At 47.1% G+C, this 22,335-nt stretch overlaps 1 protein-coding gene across 8 annotated transcripts in view; it reads right to left on the bottom strand.

Annotated features, from left to right (window-relative positions):
* Positions 1 to 22,335, bottom strand: part of PTCH1 (patched 1) — a 76,081-nt gene that overhangs the window by 43,320 nt on the left and 10,426 nt on the right. For all 8 annotated transcript variants that reach the window (XM_025360344.1, XM_025360341.1, XM_025360340.1 and 5 more), the window contains exons 2-3: positions 22,079 to 22,271; positions 1,694 to 1,883 (exon numbers count right to left, since the gene is read on the bottom strand). In XM_025360344.1, the coding sequence (XP_025216129.1) occupies positions 1,694 to 1,883; positions 22,079 to 22,271 (383 nt within the window). The remainder of the gene's footprint in view (positions 1 to 1,693; positions 1,884 to 22,078; positions 22,272 to 22,335) is intronic.

Here is a 22,335-nt window from a genome sequence, read left to right as displayed (position 1 = left end):
TCCCAGTTTTCTCACCTAGAACGTGGGATGGGTTGAACGACACGTTCTTAAAGTTCATTCCAATGCATAAAATTACTCTCGACCCATCTCAGCTTAAGAGTGTAATTTAATTGCACAGACCCTCACGTCTTCTCCTGAAGCGTGTACGTGACAAACACTAAGAATGCACTGGCCATGCTTGCAGTGGCCCTAGGACACCCATTTCCTGGCTCCCCGCAGGGATGCCCGTTCACGTTCTGCAGAACTACACTGGGTAGCTGCTTCCCTACAATGCTTGTTACAGACCAGCAGGGCAAGTCTGCCTGGCAGAAACATGATTTTACATTTTCTAAGGCCCTTGCATTCATATATCTGATCTTGCTCTGGGGACCATGGAGGACACCAACACACACGACCATAAGCCCAGGTTACAGATAAGCAAACAAGAATGTGCCAAAGATATGGGTATGTGACTTGCCCCGGCTGTGCTTGTCCCTAGGATCCTGTCAAGCTGGAACGTAAGCAGAGGTTAGAGCAGGGACAAGTAAAAATCTTAATTTTATTCTTTTCTTTGGTTCTCCCTGGCTGCCGAATATGTCTACACTGCTCCTTCCTCACCTCTTCCGGGAAAAATAAAGGGTACTAGTGAAGGCCTCAGCGAAGAGGTGCTGAAAGCCTAGGGGAGGCAATGGGGTTGGGTGACGTCAACTCAGAGGTCCCCTGGAAATGGGGTTTAGTGATGCCAACCTCAATAGCAATCAACAAACTGAATGCCCACTCTGTTCTCAATGCTGGGGTGAAAACAGGTGAGAGGTGGCCCCTGCCCCGTAGTAACCGACAGTCTAAATACATGAGAAAAAGGACCGAGTTCTGAACTCTTCCTAATGCTTTTTACTCACAGCATTGTGAAATCAGCAATATGATGCTAAAAGATGACTTTTTCAAAAGGTGTCAGCGGGCCAGGCATGGTGGCTCACACTTGTAGTCCCAGCACTTTGGGAGGCTGAGGTGGGCGGATCACTTGAGGTCCGGAGTTCGAGACCAGCCTGGCCAACATGGTGAAACCCCGTCTCTACTGAAAATACAAAAATGAGCCAGGCGTGGTGGCAGGTGCCTCTAGTCCCAGCTACTTGGGAAGCTGAGGCATGAGGATTCCTTGGACCCAGGAAGCAGAGGTTGCAGTGAGCCAAGATTGCACGGCTGCACTCCAGCCTGGGCAACAGAGTGAGGCTCTGTCTCAAAAAAATATAAAAAGGTGTCAGCAACAATTCCCATGGTGGCTCAGCCCCCAACACGCTGTGTGACACAAAATAACCACGAGTACGAAGTCACAAGAAATAGCTCTTCCTTTTCGCATTGTTTGTAAGTTCACTAAGGGCAACTCAAAATATCACTGCTCCGAAAATCTCTTCAGCAATGAAACATCTTACAGCGTTGGTGTACAGACCCCAACGGGCTGAGGGTCATCCTCATTTGGGGACAGTGCCAAGATACTTACTGGCAATACATTATAAAGTAACGCACTTGCTGTGTTACCAAACTTGAGAAACAAATCAAGACGAAAAAAATCCTTTCATTGCAAAGCTATCTGAACTAATACTCCAGGTGCATTTCCAGGGCAACTCCATTTACTGAAATAACAGGACCTACACCAGTAGCCTTCTCCCACCGCCTTACCTGCTGCTCATCAGTGGGTGGGCGCGGTGGGCCTTACCTGTTGTACATGTATACGTGGACACGGCTGGCCTGGAGCGCGGAGTCCAGGTGCTGTAGGAGTGCTTCTGTGGTCAGGACGTTAGCACCTTCTTCCTTAGGGGTCTGTATCATGAGTTGAGGATTAAACATAGCCTCTTCTCCAATCTTCTGGCGAGTATAATTTAATTCACGACTTACTCGTCCTCCAACTGACAAACATGTACAGGTTTAATTAGAATAGCAAAATCACTGCAAACTCATGTTTTATCTGTTATCTGACTACCTGCCATAGGATACACAATAGATGAACTCTGGTCATGAGACTGGCTGATGGGTGAGCAGTAACATTCACTTTATTATTAATGGCATTGTTAACTTTACCAACAGTAAACATAAAAAATACTCACTAAGCCCATTAATGGCTGTCCCGCCTGTCACGGACGCAAACCTAATTGTAACTAATATACTATGTGCAGAAAGGGGGAGCAGAAGGGGGGAGCAGAAAGGAAAACTTGAGACACCTTTTCCTTGCAGACCAGACCAAATAACCCTGTTACAATTTCTTTCACTTGTATAAACAACGTGCCCTTGCAGCATATTTCAAGATAAATGGCTTCAATTTACACTCTTCTCCTAAGTAATCTGGCAAAGGTAACAAGGAAATGTTTCTCTTCGTGGAAAAAGAAACAAGGACAGGTGACAAGTGTGTGTTCCGCACAAAACTTGCCAGGAGAAGACAAAGTGGTTCAAGTCAGACGTCCATGGGGAAATTCCACTTGAGAGGAACAAAATGTATTAGCCACAGCCATCATGGGCAGTCCCTGGAACCTGGTTCCATCAGACTCCCCTGGTCAGCATCCAGAAAACACAGGTGCCAGGTTCTGAGTCAGCTGGGGGCAAGCAGCCTGTGTTCCGGAAGCGTCCTAGGTGATCCTGAACCTGCTGCCCAGGCCGAGAAGTCCTGCCTCAGGCAAGCTGGCCAGCACGGGGCATGCCCAAAGCCAGCGCAGGCACAGGTGACCAAAGAAAACCATCATCACTGTGACTGCCAACCGCCTTTTCTCTTCCTCTCCTTTTTACACCCTTAGGCCCAAGGTTATGTTCAATGAACGGTTCTGGGCCAAGCCAAGCTCCGAAAGCTGCACCTGGGCTGGGAGGTGTCTCAGGGAGATATTAACAGCTACAGACCCAGGAACCTAGAGCTCCGCCACCCCACACTCTAGGGCAAAGGAAGCGGGTCTGAATGGTCCCTAAAGTCACTGATAAGTTGCGTGTTGACTGAAAAGCAGGCCTGCAGCGACAGTTTAGAAAAAACTCAGAGATCACAGCTTTCCCACGAGGAGGCGTCCTTTTTCTTCCAGTTTAGTATTCAAGGACACAAACATTTGGTTTGGACAAGTAAATAAGGACTGGGAACAGCGGGTTGTTTAGTTCTCTTGGCATATTTTATAAACAAGGGGGCAGGCTAAAAAGCAAATAATGCCCTCATTAGGAAAACCAGTACAAATTCACCGCCTGGCAGGACCCTCTGTGCAGGTCCACGCGAATGCCAAGGCCAGGAGCCCCGTGAGGTGAGGTTTAACATACTGCGTGTGGGGTCGGGAAGGAGGGAGGAATGTATCCGTCGGTTAATAAAAAGGAATAAGACTTCTGTGTGCAGAAAACTTTGAAAAACGCCAGGGGGGACTGCCGAGGGCCTTGCAATCAATGTGAAGTTAAGGAAAAACCACGGGAAAACACTGGGCAACTACTGGCACAGAGAAGCATTTCCCTACTCGGCTGCCCTTTCCTGTAAGCCCTGGGAAAGCTGCCTGAAGGCAGGGCCTTGCTCACTCTAGCACAAAGCACAGTACTTAACACCACGCAGACTTCCAACCAATTAACTGAATTTGAGCCAGCCCACATCCCCTAGAAGTGCAGAAGTTATATGAGACTAAAAAGCCAGTTATGAGTCCAGAGGTCGCAGCTGCAGAGCTGCCCATCAAGGAGCTCAGCGCAGCCTTTGCTCACCCCTTCTTTTTTCCTGGTGTTATCACATCTCATGCCACAAACCTAGAAGTCATTTCCATTTTTACCTGCCTCCTCAAACATGAGCATGTGCGAGGTTTTTCATTCTGCTTACAAAGTAGCACCTTCTGCACATTTACTGAAGCTTAGAATATAAGGTGACTTAAACCCACGAAATTAAAAAACAACAGTGACAAAGCACAGCCCCCACCCTTAGATGGTGATTTGGGTGCCGTTCCAGTGAGCAGCAGTCCATGACAGCCAGCCTGGCTTCTGCAGGATTCTGCCCATCAGGCCTCAGCAGAGCAGCTGCCTGTTAACTGTACAACCCTCGAGGTGACCCGAGTGCAGTGTGCACAAAAATAGCAAAACCGAACACAAAGTCTGTGCTGCTAAGAACTTTTTACCATACTCTTCCAGACCAACCTCATAATGGAAACACAGGGTGTTTTGGAAATGGCACTTATTTTCTACAAGATATAAAATGTACCCGGGGAGTCTCCATCATGTCCCCTTTCTAGATGTTTTAAGATGTATATTGACATAAACATTTTAATAAAGGTATAGATTTGCCCTTTCTCTAGAATTGGAAAACTTTTCTCTCCTCCATCTCTTTGCTCTAGTGATGAACACAACTATTTTGCCAACATGATGTTTCAACCAAGACTATCGCTACAGGGTGGCCAAGCAACGAGAGTTGAGACTCTGACGTCTACAGTTTTCTCAACCACCTCTGCCATATGTACTGTTCAATTCAATTCATTTTTACATATTACATGGTCATATTTTATCTAATCTTTCATCTTACGTTTAACCAAATATGAATGTTTTGCAAAATGATTCAAAAACTTTAATGACGTTTGGTTGCCATGCATTTTATCTGACCAACAGCCGTAACGTGATTCATTCATCCAGCAAGCATTTGTGGGTGGGTACTCTGTCACAGGCCGTGGGGATGTGGTGGACAAAACCAGTCAGTGTGGTCTCTCCAAGAGGCGTGCTGGCCAGTGAAGGGAACAGGCAACAGCCAAGCAAAGCAGTAAGATACCTTCATAGCACAAGTGTGATGGAGAAAACGAAGATGGTGATGCCATGTTGGGTGGTGGGGAAGGGGAAAAGCTACTTCAAATGGGATAGCAGGGAAGACCTAAAGGGAAACAACATTTAGGTGACTTTGAAGAGCTGGAGGAACAGTGTCCTGGGTAGAGGAACCAGCAGCTGCAAACGCCCCAGGTTTGGCTTATTGCAGGGAGAGAAGGGAGGCAAGTGTGGTGGAGCTTGCTGAGACCGTCATTAAGTCTTATGTCATTTACCACGTGCACTGGTAGACTCAGCCCCTTCTTGGGTATAACTGTGTCATAAAGTACACGACACTCATATATCCTGACATCAGTATTCACCCAACACGCTCTGGAACGAGCTGCCAGAAACAGAAACGCTCCAGGATAGAGCAATTTTACAGACGCGCCTGACATTTGCTACCCTAGCAAACACCTATCCTAAATCACTGCTGAATGACAGCTGAAAGCTGTTCATTACCTTGCTGTCTACCTTGTCATCCCTAAGTGTGAAGCTTTGAGCCCAGGAAGCTCCACAGAACCCATTTTAGATGATTGAGATGAAGGTCATGGTCTTGGAGAAGTAGGTTTCTCCTTTCTTTTTCTTCTCTTTATTTAAAGACAAGGTCTTGCTCTGTCGCCCAGGCTGGAGTGCAGGGGCACAATCACAGCTCACTGCAGCCTCAACCTCCTGGGCTTAAGTGATCCTCCTTCCCCCAGCCCCCCAGATAACTGCAACTACAGGCACACACCACCATGCCCAGCTACTTTTTCCCTTTTTTGGGTAGATACAGGGGCCTTACTATGTTGCCCAAGCTGGTCTCAAACTCCTTGGCTCAAGTAATCCTCCTGCCTTCACCTCCCAAAGTGCTGGGATTTCAGGCATGACTCTTCCATTTTCAGGATCAAAGTCCTAACGTATTTTAAAAATAATCTAATGTTCATGAAATAGTGCAGAAGAAAATAACTATTAAATCCAGTATCTGTTATGTAGATGTAGGTATAGGGAACCAAGTTAATAGCCATTTTTGCTGTGTGGTGGGCTATGAATAACTTTGTTTTTTTGTTTGTTTGTTTTTTTGTGAGACGGAGTCTCGCTCTGTCACCCAGGCTGGAGTGCAGGGGCCCAATCTCAGCTCACCGCAAGCTCCGCCTCCCGGGTTCACGCCATTCTCCTGCCTTAGCCTCCCAAGTAGCTGGGACTACAGGCGCCCACCACCGCGCCCGGCTAATTTTTTGTATTTTTAGTTTCACCGTGTTAACCAGGATGGTCTCAATCTCCTGACCTTGTGATCTGCCCGTCTCGGCCTCCCAAAGTGCTGGGATTACAGGCGTGAGCCACTGTGCCTGGCTGGGCTATGGATAATATTTACCTCCTGTGCTTTTTTAAGTTTATTTCTGTTAATTTTTCTACAACGAAAGAGCATAATTAAAAACTTCTATGGTTGGACATGGTGGCTCATGCCTGTAATCCCTGCGCTTTGGGAGGCCAAAGTGGGAGGATCACTTAAGGCCAGGATTCGACACCAGTCTGGGCAACACAGATAAACGTATTTATCTCTACAAATAAAAAGTTAAAAAAACAGCTGTGGAGTAGTGGAGGCTGCCTTGAGTTCTAGCTACTTCAGAGGCTGAAGTGGGAGGATCGCCTGAGCCGGGAGTTGGGGGGTCCAGTGTGCTGTGACTGTGTCACTGCACTCCAGCCTGGGCAACGGCATGAGACCCCACCTCAAAACAAAACAAAAACCAGAAGAACAAAACCTTCTATGTGACACACACACACAAAAAAAAAGAAAAAAAAAAAAGAGAAAAATAGGTATGAGAGCTACTTGGTAGAGATATGAATTAAAAACAAACTCAATGCAAAAAAATAATGTGCATCTCTGTTCTCACTCATATGTGAGAGGTTAAAAAAAAAGGTTAATCTGATGGAGGTAGAGAGTACAATGAGGGTTATCAGAGGCTGGGAAGAATGAGGGGAAAGGAAGAGAGGTGGGTTAATGGGTACCAACATACAGTTAGGAATACATTCTAGTGTTCCATAGCAAAGTAGGGAGACTACAGTTAACAACAACAATATATTGTATATGTCAAAATAACTAGAAGAGAAGATTTAGAATGTTCTCAACACAAAAAAGTGATGAATGTGTTTGAGGTGATGGACACTCCAATTACCCTCATCTGATCATTAGACATCATATGCTTATACCAAAACATCACATGTACACCACAGATATATACAGTGTTAGGTATCAATACTAATAAACTACAAAAATAATCACATGCACCTTCATCATATTCTGAAGTCCTCCTATATTAACAATAAAATAATAACCCCTCTGAAGAAGACTCAAGAAAAATCATTATCTCAGGATCCTGAGACACAAAATAACGTTTTATACTTGGGTTCTGCTTTCCACTTGCAAAGCCCTTTGAACCCGTATTCTTTACGTCTTTGGAAATATTTTGATCATTGCTGCTCCTCCATCAAGCTGGGGCCAGCTGCACCAGGCAGGAGGTGAGCATGGGGACCAGAAGACCCCAGCACTGCCAGGCAGGAGGTGAGAATGGGGACCGGAAGACCCCAGCACTGCCAGGCAGGAGGTGAGAATGGGGACTGGAAGACCCCAGGCAGGAGGTGAGAATGGGGACCGGAAGACCCCAGCACTGCCACTATTGGCAGAGATATCTGGGACAAGTCCCTGACGCTGCTGAGGATAACAGGGATGACAACTGCTGTGACAAACTTCACAGGACTGTGTGAGCCTGAGCTGACGATGTGTGTGAAATTTCCCAGACCCTTACCCGAGAGCTGAGCAAGCGTCTGTTCACCCATGCACTTGTCACAGAGCATTGGTTCACTGCCCTAATGTTACAGGGGAGGGGGCACAGCTGCAGAGTTTGGGTGGCTTGCCCAGGGTTACCCACCGTATTAGTAAGAGGCAGAACTGACCCTTTAACCCAGAATCCAAGTGCCCTGCAAGCCTCATGACTTCTGAGCACCAGCTGAGAACCTGAGTACAGCAGGAGGAGGTAGTCTAGGAGCACCAAATTCCACAGAGCACACTAGACAGGTTGAGCATCCCTAATCTGAAAGTCTCAAAGGCTCCAAAACCTTCCTGAGTGCCGATAGGATGCTCCACGTGAAAATTCCACACCTGACCTCATGTAGTCAGTCACAGTCAAAACAGGCTCACAACCATGAAGACGACATTGTCACCACTGCACAAAAAGTAACTATAGCAGACCTGGTGAAAATGTGTGATGGGCTTATTGACAACTAACGCACTGTGCATTCACAACCAAACAGGAAATCATGTCAGTTCCTAAAATCAAAGAGACATGTCTAAGATGTCTGTTGTTAATGAGGCCTGTGATGCTGGAGGAAACATTCTGAAAAGCCATCCAGCAGATGCCTCCTCACCCCTACAGGACCCACTCCCTGAGCCTTCCACTGCTTCTGACGTTTCTTCTCGCCTAACAAAATAAAACTGGTGTACAGCAACCTCTTAGTGAAAACACAGCATTGCAGGTGGAGGCCGGAAGCTGTCGTTGTTTAGCCGCTGATGCAGGTATCTGGTGATGCTATTGGGCTGCCTGGGTATCCTGAACACATTATTTTTTCACTGCATTAATGGAATGTGATTTTTTTTTTTTTTACCGGTAAGTACGTATGTGTGAATTAGTTTAAGAAAATGATTGCTTATCGCTAGCATATAAATTCTAAGTCAGGAAGGATGGGAATGCCACACAACCAGATTGTCCACATGGGTGGCTGAGATCGTGACATCTTTGCTGTTAGACAGTTCAATGTACACCAACGTTGTTTCTGGAACACAATTATTTTAAATATCGTATAAAATTCCCTTCAGGCTAGATGCATAAAGCAGTTGAAACACAAACAAATTTCATGTTCAGACTTGGGTCCCATCCTCAAGCTATCTCATTATGTATATGTGTGAATATCACCCCCCCAAAAAATCCAAAATCCCAAACACTTCTGGTCCCAAACATTTTGTATAAGGGATACTCATCCTGTATTATGCTCACAGCTAAAATTTTAGAATGCATGAAACATGACAATAATCCGTATTTTTATTTAAAGTACAACCATGTTGCCCCAAAGATTTTTCTCACCCAGTGAGGAGATGCAGGTCTTTTCAACAGGGCTCCCGGGGCCGCAGTGGACAGGCCTCATTTTCCTTCTGGTCCCCAGAGGGGCCTGTCTTAGAGGGTGCAGATGAAAGCACACAGAGACCATGCAGCCCTAAGCCTCTTTACCTGCAAATTCTGCCATCTTATTCTCCAGAAATCCAAGGCTTAAGCCAATTCTTTGAAAGGCAAAAGAAGCATCACTTCTGCCAGTATTTTTGATCAAGCTCTGAGGACCCTCTCATCCCCAAATAGAGCCAGGCTTACCTTTCCAAAGTGAGGAAAGGCTAGCTAGCTCAGGTGGGATGCCAGCTGACCCAGAGGCCTATACTTCTAGGTCAATATGATTCCAATCCATTGTAGACAAGCGATGTTTCCCTCATCACGCTTCCCTGCTGTGCCCCTCTCTTCAGCGCAGCCTTCTGCACAGAGCTTAAGAAACGTCTGTGGCATTCACACAAAAACCTTTTAGCAAAAGCTTATTGTGATCCACATAAAGATGATCTGAGGGACCAACTAAAGTTATTTTCCACAAAACTCAAGTCCTGCCCATGCACCTCCGTATGGGAGGGACGCAGAGGGGCAGCAGGGCCATGGCACACCAAGTGTGCTGAATGAATAAATGAATGCGCGGTCTCAATACAGAGCCTTGGGAACAGGCAGTCATCTGTATAAGTTATTAATTCCCCCCAAAGCCTCAAAAAGTCAATCAGTCAAAACAAATGACCCTTTCAGCCTGAAAAGTACCCACTCAGAGTCCAATTAGGAAAATAGGGTCTGTGTATATGCAAGCGTTGCATTTGCATTTGATTAATCCCATGAATTATCTAACAGCCTCTAGAGAGATTTTCTTTTTCTTTTAGTTGCTCAGGTCCTCCTTTCAATGTTGCATTTAGTTACTGTGAGGCCGAAAAAGTACAAATCTCTAGGCGGGTGTAACTGCAAAATTATTACCACTGCCTCTTTTTTACAACCGAAAAAAAGAAGATCCAGTCATGTGGGCAATTGGCTGAAAACGCTCGGGTTGTGAATTTTAGTCCTCTCCCACCCCTCTCTTTTATTCAGGAGGAGCCACCCGCTGCCCAAATTTCTGGGCCGTTTTTCTCCTTGTGAGATTATGCCCCTGCGTGCTGCCATGGGAAAAACGCTACAGGCAGCCCAAAGAGAATGTGCCTTCGTGAAGTGAGCCCAGTGAGAGGACAGCCACCGAACCATAACGAAAACAGGACACCCGCACGGGCCCGCACGCGGCAGGCGGGGCGCAGGTAGTGCGCAGGCGCCGGGCCCGCACCGCGCATGTGCCGGAAGCAAGCGTCCCCGCCCCCACCAGCTGCTGGCAGTGCCATCTGTTATCAGCCTTGCCCAGGCTGCTGCCTCTGAATGGCTTTCCCTGACGCAGACCTGCTCGCCCTGTCAGATGCAATCAGGTCAGCCCGGCACTCTGCCCACGCTGGACCTGCTGCCTGTCGCGGCTCCCACCAGCTCCCACGGAGCCACGAGTTCCCAAGACAACACTGCATCTGCCAGGAGGCCCCTTCTTCTTTGGTTACTTGCCACACTGGCAAACGAGGGCTGTGCACCGCGCCACCTGAGACAGGCCCAAGAACGTCGCTGACTTCCTGCAGGGCACAGGCGGAAATGTCTTCCATCCGGAACGGCCTATACCTTCCAAGCTGGGAACTGTCCCAGGTTCTACCACAACCTCAGGTGCAACCAGGCTGCTCCAGCGCCACAGGCAGGCAGGGGCGCACCCAGGTCCCGGCGCTCTGCAGGAAGTGGGCGCGCCCAGAGGTGAGATGCAGAGCGCACGCGGGCTCAGAGGCCACGCTCCACCAGGCAGCAGAACCCAGGAACCAACACAGCGTGTTTTCATCAAGCTTGGCTGAAACCTCCTAAAGTCTTCATTAAAAAAACAGAAACAGAAAGCAACCCACCACCACCAACAAAACCCAAGTGCTTCCCCGGCAGGCTCTCCATCACAGCACTCCGGCACTGCATAACATTAACCCCAGCTCCCTTCTCCCAGCTTCTGTGGGGCTGACATCGCCTCTCAGCGCTCAACAGTCTTCTTGCCATTATCCAGCCTGCGCCTCTCTTCATTGGCCTCCCACTTGAGCCCGCATGGGGGAGAAGACAATGCGAGTCTCCACCTTCGCACGCAGGCTCCCTGGCCTCCGGGGAACACCACGCTGGCCTCATTTATCTCCTGCACTGTTCCTTCCCTCTGCATCTGTGCAGGGAGACTCACGTCACTGGGGGCCACTTTCATGATTTTGTTGCCATCAGGATTAGCTGGATTAGGGGCCGGTACATAAGGACCCCCTGGTGCCGTGAGGAAGTTTCATCACCGGGTCAGCGTGGTGTGAACTATATTCTGTCAACACCACCACTCCTTATAGCCACCAACCAAAAAAGGGGGGAGGATGGAGGTGGGGGCGTGGCAGAGCAAAATGCCTGGAGTGCAAAATGTATAAACTCATCACAGCAATACATTCCCACAAAATGTATCAACTCATCACAGCAATACATTCCCACATCATGCATTTCAGTGTGTGAGCCATTCAAGACTATTCTTCTTTCAAACAAGAAACCTATGTGATTCTCTCTTTTTTTTTTTTAATCTATGAAGAATTTGGTGGGTCTGACAGTGCAGGTAGGGAGAGTAAATATGGGTAGGCGAGTACGTATAACTACCCAGAGGAAGAACAAAAAGCCCACAAAAAGCCTCCTAGCCCTTTTCTAAAGCTAGTCAAACAGTTTGGGAAGAGTTGCACTGCTGAAACCTTATATTTTGTTCAAGGCTAACACCTCCAGAATGGTTAGTCCTCTTCTTCTGAAGGACCAAAGCTATCCCATCCAGCAAGGATATCCCCCCATCTAACGTGAAATAAGACAATGTGGGCAGGAGAGTGGTGGAGGGAATGGTGTGGGGGGTAAAAGGATGGAGAGAAAAACAAAACAGAACTTTTAACTCCTTTTAAAACTTCAATGACTGAATTTTTTTCCTCCCAGGGAATCATTTACCTACCTCCATCCTGGCCCCACTCATCTGGACCCTGCGTGAAGTAAACACACAATTTCTACAGAAAGTAATGGGATTTCTGCAAGTGTGTGCGAGTGTGTGTTTTATAGAGCAGTCCCTCTTGCACAGAACTGGGCTGTCCCATCAAAGCCGTATCTGTTATATTTCTGTCTTTCTCTTCTGTTTGGCGTATTCACCAACAAGAGAAAAGGAGGTAAGCTTTGGCGGCCCTGACCTGCAGCTGGAACACAATACTTTCGCACAGCCCTGCCGACCCCTGACATAAATTTTACACCGCAGCTGGCATTTACACACTCAGCATTACCATATGTATAGCTGCTCGGTGCTAATTATGCTAATCACCTGTCTAACTCGCTGCAGCGAAAAATGGCTGCATTTAGCAGTCCAGCGCCTCCCAATGCAGCTTACTGTGTGGCTGAAATGTACATTCAGACGGCCCTGAATGGCAAGATTTTTCCACGTTGCTGGCTACATTCAGGCCTCAGAAAAATTTATTCAAGTCAACTGGTTTCGGTCCGCAACAAAAAAGTTACGAGAAAAAAGTGAGTGTGTTCTTGCCCTAACATTCTGGATCTGCTTGCAAGCAAAATGATAAATCAATTGGTGTGGGAAACAAAAAGGGAGAGAGATTTCTTTTGGGAGCCATGTGAAACTGTAGCCTATTAAAAAAAAAAAAAGGAAAAAAAAAGGGTCATCCTATTCCCCAAATCTCTAGAAAGAGCAGTTAATAGATATTTAGCCCTAATCCCAATTCTCTCAAATTGCAAGCTTTGTTTGCAATTAAGCAAGGTATTAAACATGTGCAATTTTTTTTTTCTGGATCATGTGTAGACCAAAATGATGCTATCGTATTTATCATTTTTTATTTATTACAACAACGTGTAAATCTCATGAGGAAAATAAAGAAAGAAGAAAGAAAGAATTTCTTAGGCAGCTAGGAAAAATTCTTTTGTTATTTTCTCTTAGAAAGCCTCTATTTAAAAAGAGGCTGTGTGATGTTTGAGTCTATTTTGTGAAGGTTGCTGGTTTCCCACTAAAGGAGCAGAGGAAATCAGGGAGTGGGGGTGGGAATGTGGAAGAATTCACAAAAGAAAAAAAAAAACAGTGGTGGGAGGAGAAAGAGGGAGTCAAGAAGCCTACATTTTCCTTCATCTCAAAATTCCTGTATTTATCATCACCATTTCTTAGAGCTGTTTCCTCAGATTACTCTGTAGAATAAATTTCTTAATCAGGAGAATATTGGTGCAGGTATTTCAACAATTCCCCAAATTCAGACTGAAATCCTATTTCTTCCTAACTCACAAAACATGTGCATATTAATTTTTAAAAACCCTTAACGTGGTCACTCTCAGGGCTGCTTCGTATTAGGCTATCTGGATGGACAGGTACTATCTGGGCACTCCGATTTCTTGTCATTGCTGGCAGCATCGTACGACACGTTTTACCGCAAGGTGGCCCAAAGTGCCAGTGACTTTCTCACCTCCAAACAATCATCATTAGCAGACTCCTTACTTCAGAAATGCAGAAAGCAGGAGAAAACTGGAAGGCCATTTACTCCAGAATATACTGTGGGCTACACCCCTCCGGGCTGCACAACACCAGACTGGCTTTGCGACCCGTCAGCTTTCCATGCTTGGAAGGTGCTCTCACCCCGGGGGCTTCCTCCCACAGACGAGGTCACCCCGAGGCTCGGGTCCTCGGCCTCGCTTCCACTCACCTTTCCATTTAACCACCAGCAAATGAAAAACAGGATGCTCGTGCAACTTAAAGATGCTGCTGTGACAAGAGCACTCTTGTCTCTCCCCACCCTCCATTCTGTCCCACATTTTATACACTTCTCTGACCCAATGAAGCAACACTATCCAAGCCACATCTTGATTTGTTTGGCATCCCAATTCAAGTTGCTATTCTTTGCCATTCCAATGTGTTTATCTGGGTGTTGTAGTTTCAAATCTTGACTGTGCAGCCAAAAACACAAATGACACAACCACTACTGTGCTCACTGCAAAGCGCAGGGTTTACCCCCAGCCCCCATCCTCTCAATATCGCACTCTTCTTAAATAGGAGATGGACCACCCTGCCTCGTGGCACGGAGCGGTGTTTACATTGCAATACTTGACTGTGTAATACATCTGGCATTTTTGGGCAGGATTCCTGAGCTAGGGGCCAGAAGCCCTTAAGCAATGATTTAAGGGGAAAAAAAAGCCATGCACATTGACTTAACAAAGCCCATTTCCAGTTCCTTTTGCTTACTTTTGTACATGTTTCATTAATAACTGAAAACTATCTTGGTTGCTAAATTGGGTAAGTCTACTGCTTCTTTTCATTTATCCTAACAATAATAAATAAAGCTTGCACTGTGGTATGGGGACCTGCTTCTCACTAGCCTTGCTTTCATAGCAGTGGCATTACAGGACCCACATGCAGAGCGGACTATTTGGGCCAACTCACACCTGGGTTTCTGGATTAGAAATAAGGTCCTGCCCCCACATTATAAATCTCTCCAACAACAAACTTGCCATTCATTAGCAGGTATCTGACTGCCCACCAACAATAGTTTCCCTAACACATGTCAGCTGTTTCTCCAGCCACGCTCTAAACCCCAAATGAAACAGTCATATTCCTTCCTGGAGGGACTAAGGATGGGGCGCATCTTCCTGTACACCAGACTCCTAAAATCCCCCACCACAGCCCAGCAGGTTCTCAATGGCAGTATTCTGCTTACGGAAGGCATCAGACATTGCAGTGTAAAGGAAAAAAAGCGCCCTAAATCCAATTTAAGAGAAAAAAAATCCAGTAAGTATTATCATAAGCACCCAAATTCAAAGATTAGAAGAGAAAGTAACAGAAGTGTTTATATTTTGATGACCCTGATTATATCTGTGTATTCAAGGAATGTTCCCACCGAGAGAATCCCGCAGAGCTTCCTCCTCCTGCAGGCAGAAGTGCCCTCACCAGCAAAGCCCTCGCTCTCTGGATGTCAACCAAGACCTCTTGTGAGGGTGGACCATAAAATCCGGATAAGGAATTCCATCGTCTTCGATCTAGCCAAGCTCCTTGTGCCCACTGGCTTTGGCGGGAGTTCTAAGCAAGCAAAACCTGAAGTGGGGCACCTGGGAGGGAAAGCCATGGTTTGTGCTCCACTCACCGTCTCAGAAATGCTACGGAACCCGGTTCTTCCACTGTCCATGCGCCACGGTAAGCACAGGGGACCAAGACTTATTTCCCGCTCTCTCTGGCGGTGTGGTATGGGTTGAAGAAACGTGTCAATGGATTTTAAAGTTGCCTCAGCAGTCCATTAAAAAAAGTCATGATTCTTCAACAGGGTAATCACATCTTCTGCCAAGAGCCCATCAAAGAGTGTGGTCTTGGAACCAACCCTAACCAAAATAAGAATGCCAAGGATGCAAATGGCAGCTCTGTATCTAGTATCTCCTGCAGCTGGCTTGAAATAATAAATGTTCTCATTCCCTCCTCTTAGTTTGTGATTAGCCAGACTTACAACCATTTCAGAGTTCACACTAGTAACTGCAGAGATCCACTTGGAAGGAAATGACGTGGGCAGCTTAGAGTGGGTGGCCAGGAGGGAAGGGCAGGAGGGGGAGGAGGCAGCAGAGGTTCTGGGAGCCAGTGAGGGGCACAGGAAACATTAATAGTATCATAATAGGACAACACAGCTATGGTTATTATGTGGGGGTGTCTGACGTAGCTGGAATTCCCTCAACTTTTTCTCCCCCTAAATAGTGTCAAAAGAGTGCCAGAAGTTAAAATACTACCTTTATGCAAAGTGACTTCTATTAAATCTGGTCCCCTTTACAGGTATTTTATAATATTTCCATATTTGTTTTAAAAGCCAAAAAACCTTTTACAGTGAAACACAACCCCGAGTAGACCTGAACACTCATCGGGGCTAAATCTGGGCAGATGGCTAGCATGGTGAGGCGGGAGGCGGCCACCAGAGCCCAACTGTGACTCTCCCCTACCCCAATACAAGCAGGAGAGCAGGGCAGACGAGTTCCAGCTTGCCCCGAGTGGACAGAGCCTGGGGTCACAGGCAGGTCAGCTTTGAAGGAGAAACCCAAATGAAACATAAACATGGCATTGTGGAAACCAGACAAATCTCCCGTGGCTTGTCCAGCCAGCATTAATCTCGGCATCAGCTGTGGCGCATAATCTAAACACACGGATCAGGCTGTTCATACATCTGGAAGCTGTCATCTTCTGGAACCTCCTGGCGGCATCTGATGTATCTGAAACACCCCATTACCCAACCTGTCCCCTCAACGTGCTGAAGGGTCAAGAATGGCAGATAGCAAAGAGATGGGGAGGATTCGCAGGGTCAACTGCCCTGTGGAGAAGACACCTGAGGGCTATTTGTTCTTTTTTAAACAATCATTGGTAACTTCGCATTTCCAATTGTTTTTCTCCAAATATGAAAGAGACCCCACAACTTCTTCCACCTAAATGTGCATACGCACTAGTGGAAACTAATAAATACCTATCTAAACATATTCTTCCTTTCAAACCATGTATGGCGTGGGAGGGTCCAGGGAGCAGAAAGGAGCTGCATTTTTCTTCCTGTCCCTTGTGAAATGCCCCCAAAATGGCAGCCCCAGAGAAAAGAAACCAGGTGCTCACTGCGGAAGGGCAATGACAACAGAGTCCATTCTGCCCTTCTGGCTGGGACGCCTTGGTCCCTTGCTGTCCCTTGGTTCTGCTCCATAAGGGCTCCTGGGGGGACATGGGGGAGTGGTTTGTGACAGAAGCAGCTGGAGGAGAATGACACCACCAAAGAGTTCACGCACTAGCCAGGCTTCGGAAGGAGCTGTTATTTCAACATGCACAAGGGCAGTGGTGTCTTCTGTTAAAGCTTTCCAGAAGGTCACTCATGCTAAAAACCTTCAGGCTATTGGGGTCGAGGTGGAACCAGTCTTTCTGCAAATTTAGATATCCCCCACCAAAAGGTACCCAAATAGAAAGCATTTCTTTCTTCCACGGCCTCTTTCCTCTTTCGACCCGTCATGGTGTTTTTCTCTGATGTTTAATGTCATTCTAAGAAAAACAGTTATCTGGGTCAGTAAATACAGGAATGGGATGGGGGAGTTATCTTAAAGAAGAGACTAATACTCTTGCATCTCTGCAATGCATTGTAGCCACAACTGCATCATAATAAACGTCTTCCATCTGCACAGCATGGGTCTTTCAGTCAAAATCTTTTTAGCATCTAAACTAGTGGGTCTCAACTGAGATGATTTGGTACACCCTCTCCCCCAGTGACATCTGGCAATGACTGGAAACACTGGTGGTCACAACTGGGAGGGTGCTACTGGCATCTAGTGGGTAGAGGCCAGGATGCTGTTAAACATCTTATAGTGCACAGAACAGCCCCCGACAACAGAGGATGATCCAGCCCCAACGTCAATAGTCCTGAGGCTGAGGGACCTTGCTCCAAATTGAAGGAGTGGTGAAACTCAGTTATCTCCTACAACTGACTGCCTGAGTTCAAGAACACTGAAAGAGTTAACACTAGCAAGGTACAAACTTGAAAGCACTTACACATATGATGCAATATTTAAAAAAACAATTTCTTCTATTTTCCTTAAAAAAAAAAAAAAAAGTCAAAATCACAACCTGCCTCCTTTCCCCCTTGACGCTGGCCTGCAGCAATGTTAACATCCAAACACCAAGGCAATATGGATTCATTTCAAGGCTGTTGCCCTCTGCAGAAAAGGAGGCCAGGAGCTGGGCAAGCTTTTAGAAAAAACAAAAAGCTCAGAGAGATAAATGAATGTTCTATCGCTGGAGACGCTTGACAAGAAACTTATGTCTGAGGGAGGGCTGGAGTGAGGGAGTCGATATGAAAAGAAATAGATACTGAGGGAGATGGGCTAAAACTGCTCAACAAAAAGGAAATACCAACAAAGAAACAGGCAAGATTAAAAATAATACCAGCCTGTGCCCAGAAGGGTGAGATCCAGGTGAAGCACTCATGGCTCCAGGGAAAACACTAGAGGCCAACATGTGAGCACACTCATGAGACAGGGATGGCTAGCAGGAAGCGCTGACAGCCCCCAGCCCAAGCAGGGAGACTTTTGTGAAATGGCCCTGAGGGACCAGCCCAGCTTCCAGGCTCCCACCCAATCTCAACCACCCCACAAAGGGAGGCAATGGCTGCCCTCCAGGAAACCACATTCCTGTTCTCTGAGCCTTTGCCCATGCTGTTCCTTCTGCCTGGAAAGCCCCCTACCCTCTCCCCTCCAGCCCCTGTGCCTGGCTCAGGCCTCCACCCTTGAGGCCATCCTGGAAGATGTCCCCGATTTTCCTGCCATTTTGGCACTGCTGTCCTTCATGTTAACCACCCACACACCAGTCCATGTGCCTGCTGAATGTTTGGATGGAGTTCCCCTGAGGGCAGAGACTGTGGCTTTTCACCAACATCTCTCTGGAGAGCTTTCTGCAATGGCGGGTGCAGAACCGATGGTGGCACTGAGAACATGTGCAGAATGAACGCTTCTGTTTTTATACAATGACAATTAGGTTCTCCCCCACCTTGCTGCCATGGTCGTGTGTTTCTGCAATAGCTGATGTCCACTGCATCAGTCAACATATTCTCTATCAAACCTCACTACTCCACAATATATGTGAAACTGATTTGACAATTTTCATCTGCAAACACTATAACCCTAAAACTCAAGCTGATATCTTAACATGTAATTGACAGTTTCTTAAAAGGCAAGCATTATATGGACATTTTAACAACAGAATACAATCATTCTTATCACCAATGCCTACACACGCACACACGCACGCACGCACACGGACTCTTCCTCATCTAGCATATATTAGTCTGCACATTGTGGCTGATGTAGTCTAACTTTTTATAAAGCCACATTTCCCCAGCATGTTAAACAAAACATGCAAGTCAATTTGAAGATACAGCCTTTCGAGTGGATCCCTTTAATTTGCTGGCTGTATTAAAAAGACAACATTAACATGACTTTGGCAGATAGCAGGATATGCAGAATAAGACAATGTGCACACACACGCTCCTGTGATTGTAAATCGCAGGAGAAAGAGGTTCTTCCAAACTATCCCTCAGCATCCCTCTCCCCTTAAAATCTCATACTTTACTCTCTTCTGTTGTTTTCTAACTAGGGCAATATGCTACCTCTATCCATTTCGTTTTTTTGTGTAGCAAGCACTCTGTTCTTGCCCAGTTCATATAAAAATTCATGTCTAGAACTTTCAGAACAACGTACCTCTTAACAAAGCACCATCTAACAGATTTCTTTACTGATCGCCATGAGGAATTTATCTATGAGACAGATGCACAAAATGAACTTAAATTTGGAGCTGCTACTCAATTCAATTCATGGACGTCTACTGAGGTCTAGGACAGCAGATTTCTCACTTCTGAATGCAAATGCTCACACTACTTACTGCTGACATGAACACTCAGCTCACTGTGTCACAAACAAGATCTCTACACAGTTACTTCTGCTTTCAAATGAAATTAAATCTATATGGCTAGTGCATATAGTCACCTATCTAGTTGGTTTTATCTGCATTTACGAAACTCGCTGCTTCTTTAGGGGGAGAGAGAATCTAGCACAGAATGAATGAATGAATGAATGAATGAATGAATGGGAGATCAAGGACAGGGTAACAGGAGAACAAGTGACTTATGTCATCAGTAGGCAAAATAGACCTGGAGACACACAGCAACCCATAGTTTCCCATCTGTAAAATGGGACAATCCTCATCATAAAGACATTACATCCACTATCATGTTATGAAAACAAAATAAAGTAATAATAGACAGCTATTTTATTGAGTTGCAAGGCATGTGATAATATATAACAAATGCCTGGTACATGGCAGTTGCTCAACAAGCGACAGTATTAGTACTGAGTAAATAACATTTGGCCCAAGAACCAGTGAGCCATGCTGGAACTGCCAAAAGTAAGCAAAGTGAGCGTGCCCCTCAGAAGTGTCCTCCAGTCCACTGAAAAAGAAAACCTCTACTCCCTCGCACTACACAACTGGCAGCTCCCATAAAACTGCTAGGAAGCACACTGCATCTCCTTCCAGGACTTGAAATGGGTCGTGTTATGCAGAAAGCAAGTTATTTCCAGAAATATGCAATGTTAAGAAAATAAATCACATTCTCTCTCCTTCGACGTGTTCAAGGTCCACTGAAAACTTGCTAAGAACACAAAATCGCGTTTTCTCATCCTCATCAGATGGCAACAAATACAGGTTGGATCAAGTGGTGGATGAGCCGGCCCTCCCTGTTCTCAGGCCCTCTTCTGTCCCAGAATCTATGGCAGTGCCCCTACAGTCTAGCCAATCACATCACTTCCAAACTCCTCAGCTGGGGCCCCTGCTGGTGTGTCATGCCCCCGCCTAAAATGCCCTCCTTCCCCCACAGTCTCCAATTCTCTCCCCCCACCCCCGCGTCTGCCTCACCACTTCCATGGAAGCTCCTCTACCACCCTCTTGTAACTTTCACAGCCCATTTCAAACTGCGAACCCAAATGTAGTCCAAATGCATCGAATTCTAATAGTTTTAAATTGTGCAGTGTCGCACACACTTGAGTCTCTTACGGTGCTTAACACAGTGCTAGGGACATCATAGGTGCTCAGGAAACTTGTTGCTAGGAGCATAATAGCTGCTCGATAAAACCCTTCTTTTATCTACCAGCGATACTGAATCGCTGAACTGAGGTAAATTACTCCATGGATTCAATCCAAAGAACGCTTTTGTATTAATTACCAAACTACTTAAGGCAGGAATGTTTTGTCTTAATTATGTAGACTATTATTTTAATTGTCACTTCTCAATTAAATACTCCAACTCCACCACAGGCTTGCAAAACTCCGCAAGCTGAATCTTCACAAACAAGGAGAGATTAAGGAAATATTCTCCAGGGTTCGTCTCCAACAGCATCCTGAAAGGGATCACTGAAGCGATTAGGCGCATAAGTCCGCAGCTTCCACAGGCTGTCCGGAGGAATGCTCCAGGCATTTTGGTTTGAAGTATCTACATAGTCACCTCAACTCTCCCCTACCACCCTCTTGTAAGGTAAGGGATGCCCCAAGTGGTGTTTAGGGTTAAAATGATTCCAAATAGCAGGATTTGGAATTTGCCAAAAAGATAAGTAAGAAACAACCAGCGGGGGAAAAAATTGAAACCTGTGTCACCAAAATAATGTAAAAATGTTTGCCTTCGAAAAAATACACATCGATTTTAAATCTGCAACTGCTTTGCTAAGAAAGGTCCCAAGAACTCTAAAACTGAGGACCGTGGATAAAAGACTGGCAGAACCCCTCCAAAAGGTCCCTTCAACCCCGCGTTCTGAAAACATTTCTTTCCTTTGCCTGCAAAATGCAGCCTTCTCCCAGAATAATTCCATGTAAAAAGCCCCCACCCGCGAGGAAACATTAATCTACTTTGCAAACATGCGTTCCAGTCTGTGCCTTACTATTTTTTTTTCCACTTCTTCCACCCCCACCCCGCTTTTTTTGTACCTTGAGACAAATGTTTTTTTCCCTCAGAGTTGAAAGCTGTCCAAAAGCAGGACCACACACGCCGCCGCCTCCGCAGGGCCGCGCTGCGCCCGCCCCCGGCCCTCCCCAGCGCGCCGGCCGCGGCCGCCGGGGGCGCGCACACTCCAGCCAGCCGGAGGGGTGGCCTCTGGCTCCCCCGACTCCTTTCTCTTTGGACGCGGTGGGTGGGGGTGGGGAGGAGAAGCAAGCCGGGCCGGGGAGCCCGGCCGGGAGAGGCCAGCCCCGGGGCGCGTCTCGGGGCGCGGCCCAGGCGGGCGGCGGCGGCGGCGGCGGGCCCGGGAGCCCCCGGCGCGCGGAGTGGTCCGTCCCGGAGGGGCCCCGCGCCCCCGGCCCGCCCCCGCCGCTCTCTCCCACCACACCTCGGCCGGCGCAGCGCCCCGAGTAGATTACAGCGCGGCCTTTGTCGGGCGGGCCTGGCTCCCGGCCAGGCGCCCAAACAATAAACAATCCCCCGGGTGCGGGCAGGGGGTTTCGCCGGTCGCAGCCGGGCTCTAGGTGTGCGCTGGCGAATATCTCTATCAACCGCGAGGAGGGACCGGGCCGGGGGCGCGGGCGCCGCGGCGGGCGCTCTTACCTTCCACCCACAGCTCCTCCACGTTGGTCTCGAGGTTCGCTGCCTTTAATCCCACCGCGAAGGCCCCAAATATGAGGAGGCCCACAACCAAGAACTTGCCGCAGTTTTTTTGAATGTAACAACCCAGTTTAAATAAGAGTCTCTGAAACTTCGCTCTCAGCCACAGCGGCGCTTTCCGGCCAGTAGCCTTCCCCTGGGGACGAAGCAGAAGGGAGGAGTGAGCGCCGGGGAGTCGCGGCCCGCGCGCCCACGCCCGC

The sequence above is a fragment of the Theropithecus gelada genome, chromosome 15 (assembly GCF_003255815.1).
Source record: "Theropithecus gelada isolate Dixy chromosome 15, Tgel_1.0, whole genome shotgun sequence".
Classification (NCBI taxonomy): Eukaryota; Metazoa; Chordata; class Mammalia; order Primates; family Cercopithecidae; genus Theropithecus; species Theropithecus gelada.
The sequence above is the reverse complement of the archived record's forward strand: the minus strand, read 5'-3'. Positions and strand labels throughout refer to the sequence as shown.